Source organism: Canis lupus, chromosome 2 (genome assembly GCF_011100685.1).
Source record: "Canis lupus familiaris isolate Mischka breed German Shepherd chromosome 2, alternate assembly UU_Cfam_GSD_1.0, whole genome shotgun sequence".
Lineage (NCBI taxonomy): Eukaryota > Metazoa > Chordata > Mammalia > Carnivora > Canidae > Canis > Canis lupus.
In genome coordinates this window covers 50,722,957-50,749,354 of record NC_049223.1, presented here as the reverse complement: position 1 = coordinate 50,749,354, position 26,398 = coordinate 50,722,957, and the positions used below count along the sequence as shown (strand labels likewise).

Below are 26,398 nucleotides of genomic sequence, written 5' to 3'. Positions count from 1 at the left end.
CTGCCTGGCCTCTGCCCCACAGGGTTTATTTACAAGACAAGAGGCTCTCTATTAGTCTTTTGACCAAATTAAAACATTATTTGGAATTACAAAATTTGAAGTTTTTCTGCCCTTCCATCCTTCTCACTTTTAATTGATAAGGCTTTATTGTGATTCTATGATGCTTTAAGACTTATTTATTTTATTTTTTAGAGATTGGGGGAGGGGAGAGAGAGAGAGAGAGAGCAAGCAAGCACAACACACACACAGGAGTAGGAGGCAGAGGGGGAGAGAATCTCAAGTAGCCTCCACTCTGAGCCAAGTGAGGGTCTGATGAGGATCTGATCTCATGACCATGAGATCACCATCTGAGCCAAAATCAAGAGTTGGATGCTTTGCTACCCAGGTGCCCCCTATGTTGCTTTACAATAATGATCTCTAACAGTCTAAAACTCATTACTCCCAATGTGCAGACCAATGACATCATTATGGCAGCTGTTAAGAAGAATTACTTTTCTTTTCTAGCCTACCTAGTTCAAAAGGCCAGTGATTACTGAGAGCCCAAACCACAATAAAGCCAAGAAACAGGAAGAGATACCAGAGATGCCATCTCTTGATTGTTATCTTCAAAATTATATACCCCATAGTACTAACACAAGAAAATATAAGAGAAACTCATCTCCTGAATGATGAAATAGGAGACATATTGAACTAGTGCACATTCATGTTTGCAAACTGGATGTTCCTGCAGTCACATTTAAATATTACTATGACAAGCTCCAACGAGCTCTTCAGGTCATCAAACTTGCACAATGCCAAAGTGGAGGACCCAAACACTGAGCTGCCATATCTTAAAATCAATCTAGTGGATGTGTACAGCAAAATTATTATTATTTGTTTAAATTAGAGAGAGAGAGAAGGAGAGGAAGAGAGAGAATTTTTTTTTTTGACAGAGAGAGAGAGAGAGAGAGAATCTTAAGCAGGTTTCTTGCCCAACACGGAGCCTGATGTGGGGCTCGATCAACAACCCTCAGATCATTAACCTGAGCCAAAACCTAGAGTCGACTTAACTGACTGAGCCACCCAGGTGCTCCCACACGGCAAATTTTAAATTCACTATGTATTTCTCAGAGAAGTCAGAAGTGTTACTAAACATAGAAGCTATTAAAACTCCTTATTCACTACCACCCAGGTTACGTTAATACAAAAGATTTTGAAATTATTATAAGGCTGCAAGGAGGTGGTTCTGTGCCTATTACTTTTGAGACAAAAGTACTGATTATTGGTTCCATATACAATTAACTTAAAAGTTCTTTTGGGTGGTCCCGGTGGCTCAGTGGTTTGACCCTGCCTTTGGCCCAGAGTGTGATCCTGGAGACCCGGGATCGAGTCCCACATTGGGCTTCCTGCATGGACCCTGCTTCTCCCTCTGCCTGTGTCTCTGCGCCTCTCTCTCTCTGTGTCTCTCATGAATAAATAAATAAAATCTTTAAAAAAAATTCTTTAAAAAATTTTTTAATTGACCTATAGTAGACATACATTATATTAATTTCAGGTGTACAACATAGTAATTCAACATTTATATCTTTAAAAGTTCTTAAAGCATTACATACATATGAAAGAATTAATAGAGATTTTTCAAAGATGATCTCATGAGATGACCAATCAAGGGATTGTACTACACACTATTTAGTTATATGACACATTCTGTGTTCATGAAGGAAGTTAGGCAAACTCTGTAAGAATTGAAGGTAGTCCAGTGTTTCAATAGAGACACCATATACAAACACTATCATCATCATGATACTGTCATCAGTGTATCACTATATATACTGATTCATGTATATATTATACATTTATACAGTTTATATATATACGTACACACACACACACATAAACATACATATATTTCAGTTAAGAGTCAAAGAGCTCTAAAATAATAAATTTAGGAACCAGGAACATTATTTTCCAGCATTAAAAGTGACTATCTCAAAGGATCAAAAATAACATAAGAGATCATGAGAATAACAGAGTGGTAGAGAAATGCATTATGAGCACATGGTAAGCATATAATACTCAGGTTCTAAGAGGACTATGTCTGAAAACAAGAACACACATGAAGAGCACTGAAAATCCACTCAAGAATCACTATTACTTTAATAAATGTGATTAAGACGCCAAGTTATTCCTTTGTGAAATCATTAGTTGCTAATCAATATACAAATAAGGAGGAAACTGCTATAACCCAGGAGTTCTTAACTTGGAATTCATTATGGTCTGGGCTTCAAGGAATCTGTGAGCCCTTTGGAATGTTATGTAAAAATCTGAGTATATGAGTTGTATGTACATTTTCCTAGAAGAGGCATCCACAGCTTAAAATCAGATTTTCATAGAATCCTCATACCCAAAAGAGTTAAGATCCACTATTCTAAAAACAAGCTATGGTTTATGTATGTACAAATATATAACTGGATCTTGGACAACCTAAGTAATATTCCATAAGTCTGAAATTCAAAAAGGTATCTGACTTTTCTAAATTACTCATAAAAATATTTTTTAAAAAAGGAAATGGAAATTAGACTTATCTTAATTAAAGGAAACAGCTACAGAATGGACACTGATTGAAAATAAATACTGCAGGAACCTGATAGCTGTGAAAGTACTTTAAAATTATGTCAGAAAGAAAATTTGGGTTATTCTGAAAGATTTCTTTTCCTTGGATTAAATACAGGATAGAACTGGCTACATTGGTGTATGAGGACTTATTTGAACAGATTCATATCTTATTTCCCTATTTTTTTGAACTAAACATGGAAAAATCAGAATGTAAAGATAAATTGTTAAAAGAACTAAACAGGTTTTTTTTAAACAATAGTGACAGTATTGTTTTGGAACTGAGTGGATACATCTTTGGTTATTATAATGACTTGGGAGCTATTCTGAGGGCCGGGGATGCTAGATGTCCAGGACCAACTGCATATGTGCGGACAAAAAACAATTGTCCCATATGCTACATGCCATTCATATGTCCTACTGGACATTTACATAAGTGAAAAATCTTAATTAAGCAAGCCCAGAAACTAACTCCATTGCACATATTTCTGTAAAGTATTTTGTACCTACCTTTAATTTCCAGGACTGAACTATTGAGATCAACTAGGTAAATCAAAGCAAGACTGCTTTTTGTAAGTTTCCCAAAAAAATGTTCACCATTTTGGAAAATCAAGTCACCACTGGTGCTATTGACCAATATGGAATGTCTTTGTTCCCCCGAGTTCATATGTTGAAACCTAATCCCCAATGTGATGGTAGGAGGCAAGGCCTTTGGGAGGTAATTAGGTCGTGAAGGTAGAACTTGCATGAATGGGATCAGCGTCCTTGTAAGAGAAAACCCAGGGAGACCCCCAACCTTTCTATCACGTGACAACATGGTGAGAAGGCACCATCTGTGAACCAGAAAGCAGGTTCTTACCGGATACCAAATCTGCCAGCACCTTCCTTGATCCTGGAACTTTTAGCCTCTGTGAGAAAGAAGTTTTCATTGCTAATAAGCCACCCAGGCTAAGATATTCTGCTACAGCAACCTGAACCAAGACACTTGGCAATATCATTCTAGGGCTTGAGTTTACAACACAAACCGCATTTATCAGTCTGTAGTTTTTGTTATTAGGTTCAGGGTTATTCATAATGAAGACTTCATTATATCTTACTATGGAGCCATGCCCAGGCCTAACTATCTGGAAAACATAAAAATGTATTTGTTTTATGTTCAAGGAGGACAATATATCAACTACAAAATTTTCTGTGAAAAAAAAATTCTGTGTGGAGAACGGCTGTTGGGAAAAATGAGTAAAATCTAAAAAGTGCTGGGTGTAGTTAGGAGTACTGTAGCAACACTGGCTTCATGGTTATGACCAATGTACTATGGTAGTATTAGATGTTAGGAGTAGAGGAAACGGGGAGGGTTACATGGGCAATTTTTGTTCTGTCCTTGCACCTTTTCTGTAAATTGAAAACTGTTCTAATAAAAAGCTTCTTCTTAAAAACTTTGCCTTTAGAGATGCATAGAAATTTCAAATTTGGAAATATGTTCCTCCATTTCTTTTAATATCAGTTTCCTTCCTTCCTTCGGCATCCTCCAGAAAGAAGAGGGTGGGGGAGGAAGTGGGAAAGGATAAGGAAAGGAAGGAGAAGGGAGGGGAGGGAAGTGCAGGATTAAGGACCTTAGGAAACGAACAGAATGAGAAGCCGTATGGAGGCAGAAGGCCTAAAGCAGGGCAGCATAGTGTTTGGGGGTGAGGTTGGGGCGTGGCGTTTGTGGGGGTGATGGTCTGCGGAGTGATTGGGGCGGAGGGGGGGGGGCGAGTGGTTGGAATAGTCCGCGTATGTCGTACTTCCTTCACGTCCTCCCGTCCTGTCCTTTTTCTTCGTTTTCTTTCTTTCTTTCTTTCTTTCTTTCTTCTTTTTTTCTTTCTTTCTTTTATTCACTAGAGACACGAGAGAGGCAGAGACACAGGCAGAGGGAGAAACAGGCTCCACGCAGGGATCCTGATGTGGGACTTGATCCCAGGACCCTGGGATCACGCCCTGGGCTGAAGGCAGATGCTCAACCACTGAACCACCCAGGTATCTCTAATATCAGTTTTCTAAACTGTTTATTAAACTGTTTCTAGGGCAGCCCTGGTGGCGCAGCAGTTTAGTGCCGCCTGCCGCCCAGGGCGTGATCCTGGAGACCCTGAATCGAGTCCCACGTCAGGCTCTCTGTATGATGCCTGCTTCTCCCTCAGCCTGTGTCTCTGCCTCTCTCTCTCTCTCTCTGTCTCTATGAATAAATAAATAAAATCTTTAAAAAAATAAATAAACTGTTTCTAACTCGGTGTTTTCATGAGTCAGATAACAGTGAAATATTAACAAGTTCATATGGTTTATCCTAGAATACGGTGGGCCTAGTTTACTGAATTGTATTACTAAGTTGAGAAAAAAATGTTCATTTTCAGAAATAGAGGAATCAGTTGCAAGCCACCGCACACACACACACACGCCCTTTTTGGCAAGTTCTCCACATGGTTATACTACGTTATCTATGATTTTAATTTGAGGCTAGTAGTGGGAGGTGTTTCAATGTATTTATTATTAAAAAAGGAGTAGAGTCTGAGACAGTTGAAAATCACCAAACTAAACAAAGCATTAATAAGTGGAAGAAAAGAGATTACAGCTCAGTTTATCTGTGAGGCTTACACCAAATCCCTATGGAGAAGAAGATAATTAAAAGTAAAAAAACCCAGAGTTATCTGTAACCCTTAATGATAATCTTTTTCCATTGGGTGGTATTCAATGAAGATCCTTTACCAGTGGGTTAACCTCTGAGTAAAAAACACAGTACATTTGAGGACACAATAAGAAAACTTTTATGTTTTTCTACAGAAGGCCTAGGAGATTCGTGAGCATGTTCAGATTCTGAAAAAACATGTTAAGGGGAGGAATCGAACAGCAGCAGAAAAAATAAAAGTCGGAAAAACAGTAGGTTTACTATTAAAAGAAAAAAAAAAATCACTCACCTGTGCACAAATCTGATGCATGACATGACCAAATTCGTGGAAGTAAGTCCGCACCTCATCATGCCTCAGGAGAGAGGGACGAGCTGCTGTTGGCTGCGAGAAGTTCACCACAAGGGCAGCCACGGACATCATGCGGCTCCCATCAGGCAGGAGGCAGCCAGGCTGGAGACCAAAGCAGGCTGCGTGGTTGTACTTTCCTTCCCTGGGAACCAGAGCATCATGGGTGAGATATGAGAACTCTTCTCTAGCAACAACATTGCTGGGACCTCTCTCAGACACAAAGTCTTACTGGATACCAGAGGGATGTAATCCACACTTAGAAAGTAGGTCAACATTTTATCAAAATGGATAAACCAGAACTAAGCAAACAAAAACTCTACTATCGCTTCACATGAGTTCTATCTCCAAGGTTTCTTTTGCTGAAAAATCTTAATGTAAGAATTAAGAGTATATACCACACCCAGTACAGAGCTCAATGTTTAATGGAATCTTGCTTTTCTTCTCCAAGGACAGGGTCACTAAACACTAAATTGTGTTAATGCAAACTTGAGATAAAAGATAGAGTTTGATTTACGAGGCAGTTTTTTCTTAAAATTACAATTGACAGAAAACCAAATACTGGACAAGAAGGTTGTTCCTTTTATTCAAGGAAGGAAGAATCAGCATTCACAATTAAATGAGCTCCTTTTATAAACTAGTCAGGCCTTTCTGAAACAGAATGCTTTTAGTTAGCTTGGGAAAAAGCATAAATTACACTATAAAGTTGTCTATTCATGGACAATGGGGTATCAGTGATGGTCTCTCCAAAAGCAATGTGCAGTTAGACTTTATTCCACAAGTAGGTTTCCTTCTTCCTTTTCTTTTTTTGGCCAGAAGACTAACAGTACATTCAGGTTTGGGGTAGAACTTTTAGTTTGTTTTGATTAATATATAAAATTTTTTTGTATTATCTTTTCTTGCTGACTCCTTATTAGTCTGTTTTCCCTGCTGTTCTTTAACTGTTCTTCAAGTTAAAAAAAAAATTAGCCTTTTCCAGCTTCCTATAATGGTATAATGCTAGAAAGGGCAATGTTCCTATCCACACAACCATCACAATGTGTTTCACAATCTCCAAATCACAACTTTTTCTGAATTCATCACTAACTGGAAGGCATTCAACTGACCATCCAAGACAGATGCCTCCAAGGAGAGAGGAAGTGAGGAAGCAAGCATTTTTTTTTTTTTTTTTTTTTATACCTGGGGCAAATCCTGCAGAAACCAGTAAGAAAAGTCTTTTAACAAATTGTCAAAGGCTGTGGTGGACCAGTGAAAACAGGGAGCCTCTGTGAACTACAGATAAGGACACTCTGCCTCTGTTTGCAGGGTCTTCTCCCTGAATCTGGCCAGGGACACACAAAAAGATGGTGGCCAGGGAATACCCTGATAGAGCATCAGTCCACGCAGGCCTGGAGAGGGAGTAGCTGCCTGGGTAAAGGAATGAAGCGCTGCCTCGCTTCTGGGAGGAAGCGCACAAACTCTGCTGCCCTAAAAGCACTGGTAAAAACCCAAAGCCAAGGGAAAGAGAAGAGAAAAAAATCCTCTCCTTCTGAAGGAAGGACAGGAACGTAGTGTGGGCCCAGACCTGCAAATGAGACCTACTGAACAGGCTATGTCAGCACTGAGCAGGGACATGGGAAGGAAGGGGACAGATGAGGAGGGGACAGGCCCCATGAATGTGAACACCAGAAACTATATGCTGAATGTGATATGATTTTCAGCCAGCCCAGATTCTGGTGGTTCAATAGAATAATTCCACGTAGTTACTTCTAAATGTGTAAACAGATCTATAAATCTTTTTTTTTTTTAAAGAATTTATCTCTTTGTTTATTTACATATTTGACAGAGAGAATGAGAACACAAGCAGGGGGAGCCAGAGAGGGAGAAGCAGACTCCCCGTGGAGCAGAGAGCCTGATGCAGGGCTCGATCCCAGGACCCTGGGATCATGATCTGAGCCGAAGGCACATGCTTAACTGACTGAGCCACCCAGGTGCCACTATTCTATTTTATACCTCTTAGTGCACTATGGAGGGTCAAGAGTGTATTTTTCCCCCAAAAGTGTGTTCTTCATTTGAGAGTAGTATGTGTGCTACTGTGTTAGCCTTGTCTGTCTAACATCAGGCCCTGGGCTGAAGGCAGATGCTCAACCACTGAGCCACCCAGGTGCTCCACTGTACATGTTTAAAAATGCAGAGAATAGGACGCCTGGGTGGCTCAGCAGTTGAGCGTCTGCCTTCAGCCCAGGGAGTGATCCTGGAGACCCGGGATTGAGTCGTGCACTGGGCTTCCTGCAGGGAGCCTGCTTCTCCCTCTGCCTGTGTCTCTGCCTCTCTCTCTCTCTCTGTGTCTCTCATGAATAAATAAATAAAATCTTTAAAAATAAATAAATAAAAAATAAAAATGCAGAGAGTAATGCTGTAACTTACAGGTTTAAATGTAGATTCTCTGGTGAACAAAAGCTCCCCAGTGACATTGCTGTATATTATTCATTTTATGCTATGAAGCTAGCTTTATTATTTTTTTAAAAGATTTATTTATTTATTTATCTATTTATCTGTTTGTTTGTTTATTTATTTATTTATTTATTTATTTATTTATTTATTTATGATAGACATAGAGAGAGAGAGAGGCAGAGACACAGGAGGAGGGAGAAGCAGGCTCCATGCCGAGAGCCCGACGTGGGACTTGATCCCGGGACTCCAGGATCGCATCCTGGGCCAAAGGCAGGTGCCAAAGCGCTGAGCCACCCAGGGATCCCCGAAGCTAGCTTTATTTAATCTTTCTTTTTCTTTCCTATCAAATGCTCTGGGATATCATGTCATTTCTTGCTCTGCTGCTGTCACAACAGTAGTGAATCTGGCTCCGGTGACCAAGGGGAATCCCTCTGCACCCCACCCTCATACTTTTCACTGTAGTGGCCGGAGTAACCCATACCTGAGTTCTCTCTGCCACACTGAGATGATTCTTACTGAAAGAGAGCAGATTGTCCCTAAATCAGAAGAGGCTGCACAGAAGAAAAAAGATATCCCAAAAGAAACTAAAGACACAAAAACTTATGGCCCAGGTGTAAATTCTGCATAAAATAAATGCAAATTAAAAAAACAATAATAAATTTTAAAAGGTCCGTATCAAGCATCTTATGTTAAAACCAGAGTGTTTTGCTTTTTTGTTTTGAGAATCTTAGTATTCAATGAATAAAAATTGAAATGTGATTAAAAAAATAAAGTAACTTTTTTTTAGGCCTACTCCAAATATCATTTTTTGACTCATGTAGAGAAAATGAGTTATTCCATCTCACTTTTATGAAGTGACAGGAAGTGAACATTAAGTAGGTCACTACTTTCACAAGAGATCAGCTTCTGATTCCCATATCAGTGCTGGTAGCAATGGCCAGATCTCAGAGTACAAAAGAAACCAATTATATGTTGGCAGGGAGACAGCAGGCAGGAGGTGGCAAGAACTGCTATCTTTGACCCTGGAAGTAGAACCTGGGGACAGTTACAGAACACTCCAAGACTGAAGGATTTCCCCGGACAGAATTTTTGGCTTAAAACTCTATGCTGACATTCTTATTAAAAATAGACTTGTCTACATTTGACAAGGGTTTATTTTTAGATTATATCAAAAGTGAAAGTAAGTCCAAAAAACATTGGGATAAGACTCCACTGTCTGGATGACACAGTTAGCCAGTGTCCTTCCAGCAACTACCTAAAGTCACCCAAAGTCTGTGGGTTAAAAACTTTTTGCACTACAAAAAGTAGGGGGTTACTGTAATTTCCTTTGGCCTAGTTAGTAAAACGAACTGGTAATTGTAACAGCCTAGCTTTGTTTTAGAAAGCAGCCTAGAGAGAAAGTGATCCAAATCCTTTCATGTCTGATGAAACAGAGTCCATAGTTACCACATGTTTCAGAGACAATAATATTTTGAATTCTCACCATTGACTGAATACCTAGCCTGGGTGATATGCATAAATAGCCTAATGCATGAAGTAATCCTATAAAGGGATTACCAGTCCCAAACGACAGAGGAAGAAACAGAGTCTCAAAGAGGTTAAGTCACTTAAGCATCTCAACTCCATGTGAATGACTACAAAGATTTTGCTATTCCTACTATACTGTGCTGCTTCTCAGCCAATTCAGGGAAGTGCCCATAGACTAAAGAGTACTGGCAAACAGATTACCTGAATAATAAATATTTTAGGGACCAATTTATTTATTTGTTTATTATTAAAGATTTTATTTACTTATTCATGAGACACACAGAGAGAGGCAGAGACACAGGCAGAAGGAGAAGCGGGCTCCCTGCGGGGAGCTGGATGTGGGACTCGATCCAGGATCTCGGGGTCACGCCCTGAGCCAAAGGCAGCCGCTCAACCTCTGAGTTACCCAGGCGTCCCAAGGGGCCAATTTTAAATGAAGTAAGTGCAGTGCACAAACCAGATGATGATGGTAATGATGATGATGATGGCTGCAAACACTTACTAAGCAATTGCTATATGCAGAGTCGTCTTCTAATCAATGTTCTTGCACATCATTAACTGTTTCATCCTTATAACCCTACAAAGCAGGTAGAACTAATATTCACATTTTATCAAACCTATAATATAGGTAAGGGAACTGGGGCACAGGAACATTATTAAGTAAGATGCCTGGTAAGTGACAGAGCCAGACACTCTGGCTTCAGAGACCACATGTTCACTCTCACTTCTAAGAACCACACGTGAGAACTCTGGAAGACAAGAGTTCTAACCTGGGTAGGAATCGAATCCCTACAGTCCCTTCCAACAATAGGATTCTCAGTACCTTGGATAGAGGTCCAAGTAGAACTGTCCCAAAACTTCTCCTGTGGCTTTGTCCTTCACAGTGTAAAGTGTCACACTTTTATGCCACACATGAGCATCTGCCACCTGCTCGAATGAAAGCCCCAACAACTCCTGGTAGATGTTCAGCAAGCCTTCAGTGACCACTTCAATTGGGAAGTATTCCTTGAGGCTCTCTTGATCGATGGAGTACTTGAGTTCTTCTGTCTGAGTCATGTAGTAATGGAGATCCCAGGCATTGATTTTCCCATCATATTCAAAACCTCTCTCTTCACATTCCTTTTTCTTCAAATTCAAAATAAATTCTCGCTCTGCCTCACCCAACGGTTTTAATTTCTGGCTTAAGTCATCTGTGAGGGAAATGGGAAAAGCCAGTGATTTATTGCTTTTGGGGGCAAGCACATTTATACACATACCAGTGTTTTAGCACGGTGTTTTCTCCTTTGTAGTACTTGATACACATAATGGGAGGAAGGAAGAGCGGAAGGAGAGAGCGAGGGAAGGAAAGCAGGCTCTCTTATGACAGCACTGCTGTTCTCTTCGGGTAATTTATCATGGCTCCTTGCCCTCCCCCCCCCTTTTTTTTTAGTTTTTCTTTTTTAGCACCAGCCAAATCAAGCCACAACTTCCTCATACCGTCAACAAAGCTCAAGTTTATCTCGGAGAACTCTGACTCCAGAATGTTATATAACTCAGGAAACAAAACAATAGTGAAACCATCTCATGTACATGATTACTCTTCAATGAGATGAGGCTCCTCAAAAAGCCAGGGAAGATAAATCAGATGCAACCTGTGATCACTATTACTAAAAACTGCTCAGTGCAGTTAAAGAACAGCCATGGGTTTTGTTTATCACCAATCCCTTCCTATAAAGAATGTCTATTTGGATATAGCAATTCCACTTTTTAGATGGATACCACAATTTATATACCGTGGTTAATTTTGACTATTTCGCTTTCTCCCTAACTTACTTTATTTATTTATTTTTTATTTTTTTCCCCCTAACTTATTTTAATTTAAAAAGGGCACATTTCCATCTGGGCTATCGTCTTGTGGCCTGTATTCACATACTCTCTTACAGGCCTAATCAGAATTGTATCACTCTGTATCTCCCTTAAGTTTCCTTCTTTCTCTTTACAGGGCTTATCAGACAGTTGTCTTCACCTTTACACTCTAGGATTGACTTCCAAACTGCCATGTCCTGTAACAGAGCCAAATACATGTTTATCTTACAAATATTTGTGACAAATTGAGGACAAATACATAAGAGCCCATGCATTTAGCTGGATACAGTGAGATAATCAAAGAAAAAGAAAGATGGAAATATACAACTGAGTATAAAAAGACCCCACCTAGAAAGGCTGTTACGTGGCTGGTACTCTTTGCAGTGTTCATTTCAAGGACAAAGTCGGCATGTGTGCTATAGCCAAGGAGTTTGGCTACTCTGGCCCGCAGTGGGAGTAGCTGCTGCAGGATTACGGTATTTTCCTAGTAGTAAACAACAACAACAAAAACAAAGATTCATCATTAATTGGATCCAAAGCATTAAAAGAGAGTTATTACATGTATTTTTAGGTTGGCAAAACTGTCAGGTATTTTTAAACCATCTCACCTCTGAATAAATTACTACAGTGTTAACGGACTTTTTTTTTTAAAGCTATGATTGAGTTTTATTTCTGAAATAACCAACTTTTTAACCCTCAGGAGGTTGCTATGAGGTCTTAATAAAATTTTAGGTATTATAAACTTAAGAGTGAAAAATATTAAGGACTACAGTGATTCCACATTTAATTTCATTGATAAGACTGCAACAAATATTGATACTTACATTTGTTTTTGGTATTATAAATATATGTAAACACTAGTTTGCCACTTTTTTTTTTTACAGATTTTATTTATTTATTCATGAGAGACACAGAGAGAGAGGCAGAGACACAGGCAGAGGGAGAAGCAGGCTCCCTATGGGGAGCTGGATGTGGGACTTGATCCTGGATCCCAGGATCATACCCATGATCTCAGGATCATGCCCTGAGCCGGAGGCAGACCTCAACCACTGAGCCACGAAGGAGCCACTAGTTTGCCACTTTACTTCACACCCATTAGTATGGCTACTATAGAAACAATAGAAATATAATGAAATATATATATTTCATGAAATACATATATTTCTATATTATAAGAATATAATACAGAAAAATAGTGTTAGTGAGGATGTGAAGAATCTGGAACCTTTGTGTACTGCTGATATGAATGTAAAAAGTATAGCTGCTGTGGAAAACAGTATTGCAATTCCTTAAAAAATTAAACACATAATTACTATATGATCCAGCAGTTCCACGTGTGGGTATGTATCCCAAAGAGTGGAAGCAGGAATTCAAAAAGATATCTATACACCTGTGTTCACTACAACATTATGTGAATAATAGCCAAGTGGTGGAAGCGTGTTCATCAATGGATAAATAAAGGAAATGTGGTTGATACATACAAAGGAATATTATTCAGTCTTAAAAGGGTAAGAAATGCTAGCGCATGGATAAAATGTCAAGACATCACACTAAGTAAAAATAAGCCAGCCACAAAATATGTCTCACAAATTGTATGATTCCAACTTACATAAGGCTCCTAGAGGAGTCAAATTCATAGAGCCAGAAAATAGAGCAGTGAATGCCAGGGGTTGGGGAAAAGAAGATTGGGAGTTAGTATTTAATGGGTACAGAGTTTTAGCTGGGAAAGATGACAAAGTCTGAAGACACATAGTGGTGATGGTTGCATAGCAATGTGAACATTCATCTCAAATCATTACACATTTTTTTGTTTTTGTTTTGTATGTATTAAGAATATAAATAATGATATTGCTTTATTTTTTAATAATAAAAGGAAAAGTAATCTCCTGGAGAAAGTAATAAATGTTGAAGTCAAAGAAAAATTACCCCAATGATTAAATCATATTTAATTGTTTCTAAGGAAGATCACACACTGAGGTCAGTCTATCCAGGTTCTTAATTAGGCTCTACCATTTATTATTTATTTGACCTTTGTTAAGTCCTTTAACCTTTCTAAGCCTCAGGTTTCTCATCTTTAAGATGTGGACAATAGAAGTAGCTGAATCGTAGGGTGATAACGAAGACTCAAGTCAGAATATATGTCAAGTGCACAGAAAAGTGCCTGGTACGTGAGCAAATACTAAATAATTATTTACTCTAATTTTCATTATTTTAAAACTACAATGGAAATATGGATAAGAGAAATACATAACTCAAGTTCTAAAGTTTACTAGTTTGAGTTTTTCCCATCTTTTTCAGTTTTCCTAGACTTCTCTCTAGACTGACAATTTTCTCAAAATCCCCCTCCCCCCATTCTTTCTTTTAGTAAAAGAATTTTCTGAGTTTTTGCTGGACACATGATACCTTGACTACCTCCTCCAACCTCTCTTAAAACTAGCTGTGGCCACATGATATGCAACGGAACAAGGGACTAGCAAAGAGGTCATGAGTAAAATTCCCGGGTTATCTCTTTATAGATGCTTGTCTTGTCAGCTGTGAACTGCATGTGACAACAATGACTGTGGAAGCCACGATACCAAGGATGGCAGAGCTATCTCCTCCAACTCTGGATCATTCACCTCTGTACTGTTAGTTGCAAGAGAAATACACCTTTAGAAATTGTGTTAAAACACATATAACATAAAAATGCCATTTTAACCATTTGAAAAAAATTATTTAAGACTTTTATTAGCAGGTGCTTGCCATCTGCTGACTTTGAAAAAAAATCAAGTTTAAACTTTTATTACAAATTTAAAATTAGGTTCTTAAATTTAAATCTTAACTTGACCAGATACAAAACAACTTAAAAACTTTTAAAGGCGTATTGAGAAAAACCAGGCTAAAAAACCAAACCAAACCCAACCTGTTTATCATTACCAAAAGACAGCTTTAGGTAAAAATAATAGAAACCTCAGGCTGCATAGATAATGCAGATTAGAAGTTCTCCTTATTGGCTCAATGGGCAAAAGGCAAGCACTTAAAGTCTTTGGCTCCAATCTCTTGTTTATTTCTTACTGCTGGAAATTCATATTTACTACTTCTTGTTGGCCAGCTAAACCGGATGATAGTAGAGACGGTAAGACCGCATTTACTTAGTGCCCCCAGCCTCACGAGCCTACCAATTCTCAGAAGTAGATTGGCTGAGTTTGTCTCTGGAATCTTGTGGTTTGGGGTTTTCTAGCATCTGTGTGGGTCACTGGAGTTAAGTTGGCAGAGACCTTGAGGCAGCTGTTGATGTTGGGCCTCATCTTAATTTTCCTTCCTTTCCACTTCAGGCTCTGTCAAGAAGGAGCCCTGTGGGATCATGGTCTGAACCCCCATACACACTGTCTCACTGGTCTGCCTTGCTCTCCTGTCCGCTGGTCAGAGCCCTCCAGTGCTTCTCCCTGCGGGCGAGGGTTGGAAGAGTGGTTGCTGCCCATAGTCAAGTGGGAACTTGGTCTATGGGAGGTCTGGCGCTGTGGGGCTTGCCTTTCAGGAGCACTGTCCCAGTCCTCCTCCTTCCCCATCCTCACTATTCTGGTACTTCTGCAGGGTAACTGTGGGGAAGGCTCCTGCAATGAAGAGCATCTTTAACAGTTATCACCTGCTGCATATTTATGGCCTTGAGCTGGGGCTCCACCACAGCCTGGCACTTTTGCTGCCTCCCTACCCTTTCCTCCTCCCACACCAGACTCCAGCCTCTCCCTTCCCTACACTAAGCAGGTACTTCCCAGGGTGATTCTTTTTGGCAATCTGGTATACAAACACCTTGGTCTCATTTCTGTTGATCGAACTGCATCAATTTCTTAAAGTGAACCACTTTACGTTCTCCACACCTTCATTGTGATGACCTTGTGGTGCTGCAGAGGTGAGGGCAGGGTCACCTCCCCCCAATTGTTGCGCGTGGTGACAGTGATGGTGACTGGGCCACTGGGGGGTGCAGCTGCTTAGGGCTCTCTGGGGTCCACTCTCCTTCCCACTCTTGCCGGAACTCCCATTTAAGCCATTTTTAAGTGTCTAATTCAGTGGCACTAATTGCACTCAGTTCATACTATTAGGCAACCACTACTATTATCTGTTTCCAAAACTTTTCCAACACCCCAACTGGAAACCTGGTAACCATTAAACAGCAATTCCCCAGTGTCCCCTGCCTCTGCCAACCACTAATCCTTTCTGAAGAGAAATAGCTTTTATCTTATTTGAGTCACTGCACTGTTGGTTGGCTTTTGTATAGCTGCTTACCCTGCTTACCCTGTACCCTCACACACACAGAGGTTTGATATTAGGAATAGGGTACTGCCATAAGAAAAATGAAAAAATGTACAGGAGTAGAAGGTGGGAACAGAGACACAGCAGGCTAGGAAGCTGGCAATCCTCATTATACCATGGGCAACATTTGTTAAAATGATTTCATATCATAACTTGGAAGGCAGGACAATTACCTACTAAGTCTTAGCCCTAGGGGGACTGTTGGGGACATCTAATGTTGGTGCATGTGTGTTGCTATGTGTGGCTTTTGGAAAGATTGCATGAGATGAACTCAAATGAGAACTGTTCAGTTTACAAAGATAGAAGGAAAAGACTTCTGTTAACCAAGGTTTTGTCCATGGCGTACAATCTAGGACCTCAGATGTCTGGGGGAGCCATTGCTCTGTACTCCTAGGATCAAGAGAAAAGACTCACTTAGAGTTATTGAATTACAGAGAGTAGTTTGAGAATACTGTCTTCTTCCTCAAGCCTACTGTTTCAGAAGGCCCCAGAGCAGACTCTATTAAAGCAAGATGAACAAGATACAGGAGCCAATATAAAAAAATCTAGAAGACTTAGGAACTACTGACCAAAAGTATTACTTGGGTATAATCATTTTAATCTGAATCTGACTGGAAGCAAACAGACAAGACACTTACTACATTTTTGAGGGAATTATATTACCAAAGGCATCATGAACTTGGCCTACAAAAGCTTGTGGTTATTTGATCCCTAAAGCAATCCTCAGACTTCAAACCAGCATGAGCAGGAATCTTGACTAGTAGCTGCCCAGGATTTGGTCCTAGAGGGCAACAGACAAGAAAGAATTCCTGGCAGGCAAAATCAGGGATCGCGCGGTACAATTGCTAATTACTGCTAGAAAAAAAAAAAAAAAAGTAACTTTAAGGAGCTATCCAAGGACCTTCATCAAAGCAAGGTATCCTCACAATTTCTGCCAGTTTTTGAAAATTGGTATGGGCCTGCCATATGTCTCCCATTCTTTCCTTTTCCAAACAGGAGTTTTTAGTGTGGTTACTGCGTTCCTAATCCATCAGTGGGTGTGTGTGTTGGGGATGAACAGATCAGACAACATGCTCTCTCTTTCATAAGCTGCTAGATCATGAGGAAGCTACAAGTGGGGAGGACTCCAGACAGGCTTGTCTTTGAGCTCAAGGCAGTTAACTCGTTACGATTTGACATATGGTGAGTGGGTTCTAGGTGTGGCAAAAAGGTGCTCACAGTTATCTGGAGGGCCCAAGAGGCAGACTGTGGAGGAACTGGCCAGCTGACTCTCAGAAGGCATTTTTAATTCTTCCTTTTTTCCTTTTGGCAGTGGAATCCCCTCAGCTAAGCACATGGCTGTCAACCAGAGACTACATTTCCCCCCCGTTCCCCTGAAGCTAGATATGGCAAGATGATGGAATCTGAGTCAATGGGTTGTGAATGGAGTTGATGTACATCATTTCAAGGTCTTCTTAAAGGTGCTTTATTTTCCCTCTTCCCTAAAGGCTGGGACATGGTGAGAGCTGGTATGGCCTTGGAAGTCATTTGTTGAGGACAGAGAGGCCTAGACTTCTGACTTGGTAAATGAATACAACTTTTGTTTATTTAAACCATTCTATTTTAATGAAAACAGCTTATGATGTGGCCACACCAAGGCTGCCACTGAGCAAGGAGAAAGTTAAAAGCTTTAAGAAATTAGGAGGCATAATACACAACTAGGCATATTGGTTTCTGAGCTGATGTCAACATGGGTAAACAAAGGAAACCCATCTCTTAAAATCTTCCACAAAAACAAAAGAAAGACAAAACATTCAGAGTACCTCTTTGCACCTTGTATTAAAAGCCATTTCCATCTTCCTTCTGGTCTCAGGGATACAACATTTCTTCATGACAGGAAAATAGTGTGGATATTTTAAGGTAATTTTATACTTGTCATCATCTGTCTTTTCTAAACTGTCAATGAAATCATCAGGAAGTGCACCTGCAAAAAATCATTTTCTCATTCATCTATTTTTCTACTCATTATTAGTGTATTTAGCAATTGGCATGATGCCTTTAAGAAGCTCTAGGAATTCTGTGAAGTAACTGAGATTCAAGTAAAATAATGATAATCCTTATAATATCATTTTGATGTTACTAGAATGGGGGTGGTGATCAGAGGACGGTGGCTTAGGAGATGGTAATTCAGAATATGAATAGGCTTCAGTGCACTTGTACAGATGGTGTTTTGATGGGGAACAGGCAAAGCTAAGCCACAAAAGATTCAGAACAGATTAAGCACAGACTACTTAAAGTTACACTGTAGGAGATATTATAAAGCAAAAAATTTCAAGGCACTGAAGGCTGTTAAACACTAGCATAAGTTACCAGGAAATATTATGAAATCTCCTTTGGATTATCTCTAGAAATAGTATATACTCTTATTAGAATAAAATCTAGGCATGCTTTGGTTGTCTTTTTTGTTGAAGGGGTGATGAGTTCTATAGAAAACTACCTGATCATTTTTTTTTTTAAATTTTTATTTATTTATGGTAGTCACAGAGAGAGAGAGAGAGAGAGAGGGGGGGAGGGGCAGAGACACAGGCAGAGGGAGAAGCAGGCTCCATGCACCGGGAGCCCGATGTGGGATTCGATCCCGGGTCTCCAGGATCGCGCCCTGGGCCAAAGGCAGGCACCAAACCGCTGCGCCACCCAGGGATCCCTACCTGATCATTTTTTAAAGAATTCTTTCAACTTTGATTTGGCAAATGGTGAGGTAACATTATTTCTCTAAATTATACTATTTAACCAGAAAAAAAAAAAAAACCCCAGAATTTTACCAAGTTCAGCCTTGGAAAATACAAGGAAGGTATCATCCTCATTGAGGTTTTTGTTGAAGTCAATACATAGCTCACTCACTCTTTTCTTCATTGCTTTGATTTCCTAAACAGAAGATACAGATATAGAACATTAACGATAAGACAAAACTTTCATTTTTTTAAAAAGATTTTATTTATTCATGAGAGACACACACACACAGAGAGGCAGAGACACAGGCAGAGGGAGGAGCAGGCTCCATGCAGGGAGCCCAAAGTGGGACTCGATCCCGGGACTCCAGGATCACACCCTGGGCAGAAGGCGCCCTAAACCGCTGAGCCACCCAGGCTGCCCGAAACTTTCATTTTTAATGCCATTGTTCAAACAAGTTTCACTTTTACATGAAGATTGGCTTCTATGTCCAGCCTGCAGGAAGTGTTTTTTTAAAGATGTGTTTCATAAAATAGTTTCTTGAAGTCTTCTATGCAGTATCTGTATCTGTATGAGTATCTGATACAGAGTATCAGTATGCAACATGAGTATCTGTATGCAACACCTACAAAAGGCAATCCCAGTGATGTGTTAGAAATTAGTCATAAGAACTAATTTGTAAGAACTAAATAAACTTAGGTATAATCGAAGCAGACTCTGGTACAGAGTACATACAGATAGTAAATAGTTGTTGGGTGAATGAATGACTGTAGTAGCCTGTTAATAATTAACATTTTTCTTTCTTTTTAAAAATTATTATTATTATTTTAAAGATTTTATTTATTTATTCATGAGAGACACAGAGGGAGTGAGAGGCAGAGACACAGGCAGAGGGAGAAGCAGGCTCTATGCAGGGAGCCCAATGTGGGACTTGATCCCAGGTCTCCAGGATCACACCCTAGGCTGCAGGCAGCGCTAAACTGCTGCGCCACTGGGGCTGCCCTAAAATTATTTTTTTAAAAACATTTTATCTATTAATTTGAGAAAGACAGAGAGACAGAGCTTGAGTGAGTGAGAGAGAGAATGCACGAGCAAGGGGGAGAGTCAGAGGGAGAAGGAGAAGCCGACTCCCCATTGAACAGGGAGCCCGATATGGGGCTTGATCCCACTACCCAGGAACCATGATTTGAGCCGAAGGCAGATGCCCAATTGATGGAGCCACCCAGGCACCCCTAATTAACATATTTCTAATCTTTTCCAATTCAGAGTTTTAATGTAGAAATCAACATTTGGTGCTGAAGTAAACAGATAATTAATTTTATGGTTGCTTTGGAAAAAAGGCTGTGTCTTAGTTTTATAGACTTTTGTAAACTAAGGTAATAGGGGCCTTAACATTTGCATAAAAAATATTAGGTGGGAAATCAGAGGAAGCAAAAAAGGAAACCACAAGAAAAAACATTAAATGTTTATATTAACCTGTCTTATATTCTAAAGATGCTGGATAATGAAATTTCAGGAACCATAATGGTTCTCAAAGCATGGCCCTGACCCCAACATCACCTGGGAGTTTGTTAGAAATGTATATTCTTGAGACCCAAACCAAACCAACTAAAACACAAACTCTCAGAGGGTGGGACTCTGTACTCAGAGCTTTAACAGCTTTGCTGTAAACCATCACTTGGTTTGGATGTCTTTCACACTGGTTTCCTGTTTCTAATGTTTACAAGAATAACCTGATAATTCTGGTGCACACTTAATTTGAGTCTGCTGACTTAACACATACTGTGCAGTATTGGTTTTGGACACTTGGGTTATCACCTCAAGCTCCCTTCCACCACCACTCCCCCATTCTACATTAGCCATGTAGTTTGGGTGGGACCTGATCCTATCTGAAATTTCAGGAATGTGACCCTATACCATTCAGGTAATCCCATCCCCACTGTAGTACTGACTGGTTCTGATTAGCAAGGCCTGGCATTCTCCTGACTAAAAGGGGAGTCAGGATTAGGCATATGATCCAATGCAGGCCATTAAGACATGAGAGGAAGTTTGACACTATGTCCTTTTGGATGGTGGATCTTCTAGTTATACAAGCAAATAAGTCTTTTCTATTGTTTAAACTGAGTCAACAGGGTTTTATCAATTGTAAATAAACATATTTCAACTAATACAATGCCCCAAACAGAAATGATGAGTGACCCAGAAGACATAAGGTAAATTACGTAAGTCAGATCAGTCACATTTCTCTAACTAGGTTGAGGAAGATACAAGGTATTCAAAGGGCGTTTAGGTGACAGAAAGGTACCTGTATCTCAGTAGTACCTTCAGTTATATCTACTAGGCTGACATCACTTGGTTTGGCTATCTTTCACACTTGTTTCCTGTTCTACTGTTTAGAAGAATGACTTGGAAACAGATCCAGGGTTGTATTTCCTGTCCAAGAAGAATGATTTAATTCTGTAGCTGAGTTTACTTCTGATAATGGAAGACAGGATCAGCATCAGACAAGAAAAAGTTTGAGGAGCACTTTTCAGTAGCTAATGTGTCCTCATATTCGGTTGGCCCTTGAGCAACAGGGATTTGAATGGTCCAGGGCCACTTATATACAGATATTTTTTCAGTAAATAAAGTTCAGTACTATAAATGTATGTTCTCTTCCTTTTGATTTCCTCAATAATAACTTCTTTTCTCTGGCTTACTTTAAGACAATATATAATACATATAACATACAAAATACATGTTAATCAACTATGTTATGGGTAAAGCTTCTGGTCAATAGCAGGCTATTAAGTTTTTGGGGAGTCAGAAGTGTGGATATTTTTGACTGTGCAGGGGAATTGTTATCTCAACCCCCAGGATGTTCAAGGGTGAACTGTATTAATCCTAGGGTATTCCACTCCAAAGTGCTTGTATTAAAACTCTCCATCATAAAAATTTTATTACCAATGACCATGGGAGTGAGAGTGCAAATCAACTACTAAGACCTGGAAATAGCCATAAGGAAATATAAAATGGAGAACGGAAAATAAGCCCAGCACATATGAAACAAATGTAATTTGCATAGGATTAAAAATTCTGATTATCAGTTGTCAGTCACCATGAGGTTGAAAGGAGTTGTAGAATTTAAAACCACTGACTACCAAATACACTGGAAATGGATTTGTATTACGTATTATTTTCCATAATACAAATGTGTTGTTTTCCAACCTGTTTTCTGTTGTATTTTATTTATTCTTTTTTTTCAAATAAGAAAAAAGAAACATAAACTCACATTTTGAACTTGTTCTGGAAGATGGAGCCCATTCCTTTTTCCCATTTTAATTGACTTTTCCAAGTATCTCCTGGCTTCAGGTTTTATCTTACTCAGATCAGATGTTTCCTGAAATGAAAGGGTATGACAACCATTTCTGTTACAATAGTGCATGGGTAAATTATAAACTATGAGACCAAAGCAAATTTATTCATCATCTCTGATGGGCTATGAAGCACACAGGTGATTACGAGGCAGGCTCTTTTGAAGACCTAATTTCTTTTATGCCTTAGTGAGCTTTGCTCATTTAAAAGGGAAAAATTAAATAAATAAAAAAGCTAAACAGAACTGCCTCGCCTCACATCAGAATAAAAAATGCCTGTACCACTTGAAAGTGTGATAATAGAAACATTTGCATAATCTCATTCTGAGTATTCTCTATGACCATGGTCTTTTTCAAAGAACGTATTCCTTATCACGAATCATCTGGATTTAATTTTCTATCATTTGCTAACCTGGTTCCACTTGAGAGGCAGGAATAGAAATAATGGGCAAATTCTACACAAATGGAGAATGGGATTCTTTTGCCAACATACCAAACAAGGACAGCTGGATTAAAACCCCAGCCAAAGGCTTCCAACACTTCAAAAATGCCTTACTGTCATTTGGCAAGAGAGATCAAGAGACTACAGCAAGCAGCATATGAACGAGTATCTGGGAAAATGAGTCAACACTGCACAAAAAGGAGGAAAGCTAGACAGAACATTTGAACCTGTATGCAGGAGCAAAACAACATCACTCAAAAGAATGGAGAATTCTCCCGGCAAAAGCAAGCTAATAAAAATACCAGATGTTTTCTCAAAACAGGTGGCAGGACAGACATGGCACATCTGGGTGGCTGGTCAGTTCATGGTCCCTGGGAGGAAATGGGGACGCCAGACAGACTTAGCAGGTGTAATGGATTCAGCCTGGGTGAGAGCCAATAAGGGACACGTGTCTCTAGAGCCTTAGAGACCTACCATTGGGTGCACTCTCTCTCCAAGACCTGGGCTGCCCACCCTTGAGTTTTATATTTTCCCAACTAAAGACATCTTTGAAGGAACACAGTTTTAGCTTCAGAACATGCATTTTAGATTGCTGGTGTAAGGCTTTTGCTGCAATCATTCTGCAGCTTTTTTTCATATTTTATTGCAACAGGCAAATAGCTGTATTTTATTTTTAAAAATATTTTATTTATTTAGGGATCCCTGGGTGGCGCAGCGGTTTGGCGCCTGCCTTTGGCCCAGGGCGCGATCCTGGAGATCCGGGATCAAATCCCACGTCGGGCTCCCGGTGCATGGAGCCTGCTTCTCCCTCTGCCTATGTCTCTGCCTCTCTTTCTCTCTCTGTGACTATCATAAATAAATAAAACTTAAAAAAATAAATAAATAAAAAATAAAAAATAAAAAAAATAAAATAAAAATATTTTATTTATTTATTTGGGAGAGAGAGAGAGAACATATGAGTAAGGGGTAGAAGCAGAGGGAAATCACAGAGAGAAGCAGACTCTCCTCTGAGCAGGGAGATCTACTCAGGGCTCAATCCCAGGACCCTGAGATCCCAACTTGAACCAAAGGCCGATGCTTAACTGACTGAGCTGCCCAGGTGCCCTCAAATAGTTGTATTTTAACTAAAGGTACTACTCGATACAGCAATCCGTATCTCACTTTGCCTACCAATACAAAATCGTAGGTCCTAAGTACTAAAGCACTTTTGTGCATACATTACTCACAGTTTCCTTTGCGTTTATTCACAGTGGAGGCAGAGAACAGTTAGACTCCTTTTTCCATTATAACCTTCTTTTATATCCTTGGAGAACTTCTGCGCATGCTGGCATGACTGGAGTTGGAACCCCCCCTAACTGATATTGGCACACACTGGGATCCCAGCAACACGTGCCTGCAGTGGGAAGAAATCCCTAATGGCCAGGGAGAGAACAGGGCTGTGGGCTGGCTCCCTCAGGGATGGCTAGCCGTTCGAATCACAGAGTTCAGGGGCATGTGATTAACCTGGGTTGATCAAGGCTGGTTTTAACAGCACCAGGAAGTATGTCCTGAGGTGTGGGGCACAGCAACCGGAGTTTCTAGAAGATATAATACTGGATACTGTAAGGTTGGGGAGCATCTAGGCGAGAGCTATGTGTAGCAGAGGAAAAAAAGTTCCCCATGAGGAGGGTCTGGGGAGAGCTGGGTAAGTTGTGAGGGGCCCAAATAAGCAGGCCCAGAGCCAGAGCAGAAGGCCTTCCCTGCAGGGCAGTGAGCCACGGGGCAAGTCGGGCACACTGCTGGGCAGCAGTGTACCAGGGCCTCGGGTTCCTGGCTTCACCTGGTCACCAGGGCCCTGAGCTTAGAACAGAGGCTCACTGCGAGGCCCACCAGCTGCCGTGAGCAGATTTCTCCCTCTTTGCTATGCTCGGTCAGGAAGGGCTCACATGCTAGGAGTGCCCGGCCCCGCTGTATCTCGGGAGCACAGAGCTGGTCCTTCAAAAAGCCTAGAAGCATACTCGGCAGAGTAAACTCAAACTCCTGGTCTTGACTGGGTAAAAACGACCGACTCCCTAAAAAGATAAGATGGGCATCAACAGGTACAAGGATGTTCTGAGAAAAATCTGCCCCAAATTAGGTCTAATTTAAAAAAAATGACTAATTATCTGTACTGAAATGTTTGACTTACCACAAAAATGACCCTTAACAAAATTCTGACTCAACTATAACCAGGCATCATCCGCCAGTCAGACTCCGAGCCCTCAGAAATCTCTGGAGGGCTCTCGTAGGAGGAGAGCACTTCTGATATGTGCTTCTAAAGCACATTCCTGAGCTGATCATATGAATATTCTCCCTTATAATCTCCAGGCAAGAGCAGAATCACTGTGTAATGATTTTCTAGGAGCAAAGCAGCCAATACTCTGGACTGCTCTGTGGTAACTGCATCTTCCTTCCTGAATAAGAATTTAATCCATTTGAATCTGAACCAGGTCTCAGACCTCCTTGGGTGAAGTTTCTCCTCGTTAGGGGTGGGGGAAGGCCTAAAGTGCCCTTGAGAAATTTTCCAGTTTATATAATCTGACAGTAGAGGCTCGGATTTACTTTAATCTCTGTGGTGAGGAGATTTAGTTTCTTCCTATTCTCCTCCTGTAACAAAGAGGCTTCACATGAAAGTGTGAATGTGGGCACATGTGCGCACACACACTGACACATATGCTCGTATACTCATTTTATAAACAAGAAAACTGGGGTTAAATGATCTTAGTTCACTCAGCTATTGATTAGTAAAAATGCATAGAAATACATTTTATAAATTCTTACTTTGGTACTTTCCCCAATATATTATACCACTAGATTATACCTTGATTTATTATCATTCTTTAGAATTTTATTATAAATCAGTGAACATTTTCTTAATTTCTCTGCAATCCTCCCCACCTTCTTTCTTTAAAATATTTTATTTATTTATTTATTCATGAGAGACACACACACACAGAGGCAGAGACACAGGCAGAGGGAGAAGCAGGCTCCATGCTGGAAGCCCAACGTGGGACTTGATCGCAGGTCTCCAGGATCAGGCCCTGAACCAAAGGCAGACGCTCAACCACTGAGCCACCCAGGCGTCCCTCCTCCCCACCTTCTATCCCATGACTGTTCTTTTCTTTGCAAGAACTTCCATTTCAGCTTCTAAAATATATAAATAAAAGATAATTCCAGTGGGATTTTCCATATTGTGTATATAAAGAAGAAACCACAATATTGTTAAAAGAACCCTGAAAATTTAAGATGGTATATTTCTTTGAATATCATCTAGAAAAATGAGTTCAGGGATTCCTGGGTGGCTCAGCGGTTTGACACCTGCCTTTGGCCCAAGGTGTGATCCTGGAGTCCTGGGATCGAGTCTCATGTCGGGCTCCCGGCACGGGGCCTGCTTCTCCCTCTGCCTCTCTATGTCTATCATGAATAAATAAATAAAATATTAAAAAAAAAGAAAAATGAGTTCATAAGCTTGGAATATGCTATAGCAATAGAAGATAACAGAGTAGAGTACAGATCCCATTGCAAAAGCTAAGACAGAGGCATAACTTAATTAAATGTGTTATATTTGCAGTTCCCTTCCTGATTTTCCTGTTCTTTTCAACGTTATGTTTTCTGTTAGGTTTCTATCTGACCACTGTGAAGAGGGCATTCTTAGGTAGCTTGCCTGTGTTTGCGGGGTTGGGGGGGGGGCACAGAAAGGTCTGCTTGCTGACCACTAATTCAAAATACCACAAGAGCCCTTGCTTTGGTGTGAGCCAGAAGCCCAGCGAGGACACTGGGAACAGGGAACCATACTGCATGAAGACACATTTTAATGGGGACTGGTTCAGTTCCATTCAGCAAACATTCACTGAGCTCCTACTTACGCCAGGTACTGGAGGAAAAAAAGATGAATATGTTTGAGGTGCTTTAAGTAATATGAAGGGATGCCTGGGTGGCTCAGTGGTTCAGCATCTGCCTTTGGCTCAGGGTATGATCCCAGTTCAGGGATTGAGTCCCACATCAGGTTCCCTGTGAGGAACCTGCTTCTCCCTCCGCTTGTGTCTCTGCCTCTCTGTGTCTTTCACGAATAAATCAATAGAATCTTAAAAAAAAAAAAAGTAATTTAAAAGAAAACAAAAATATTAGCAGCTAACATCAGTATCAGGTAGTGAGTGAAGAGAGAGCTCAATACTTGGGAAGCCCAA

At 40.2% G+C, this 26,398-nt stretch overlaps 1 protein-coding gene across 5 annotated transcripts in view; it reads right to left on the bottom strand.

Annotated features, from left to right (window-relative positions):
• Nucleotides 1-26,398, bottom strand: part of NLN (neurolysin) — a 94,450-nt gene that overhangs the window by 22,080 nt on the left and 45,972 nt on the right. For all 5 annotated transcript variants that reach the window (XM_038530728.1, XM_038530731.1, XM_038530730.1 and 2 more), the window contains 6 exons: nucleotides 21,670-21,777; nucleotides 18,491-18,593; nucleotides 17,492-17,652; nucleotides 11,748-11,883; nucleotides 10,378-10,744; nucleotides 5,538-5,739 (listed from right to left, as the gene is read on the bottom strand). In XM_038530728.1, the coding sequence (XP_038386656.1) occupies nucleotides 5,538-5,739; nucleotides 10,378-10,744; nucleotides 11,748-11,883; nucleotides 17,492-17,652; nucleotides 18,491-18,593; nucleotides 21,670-21,777 (1,077 nt within the window). The remainder of the gene's footprint in view (nucleotides 1-5,537; nucleotides 5,740-10,377; nucleotides 10,745-11,747; nucleotides 11,884-17,491; nucleotides 17,653-18,490; nucleotides 18,594-21,669; nucleotides 21,778-26,398) is intronic.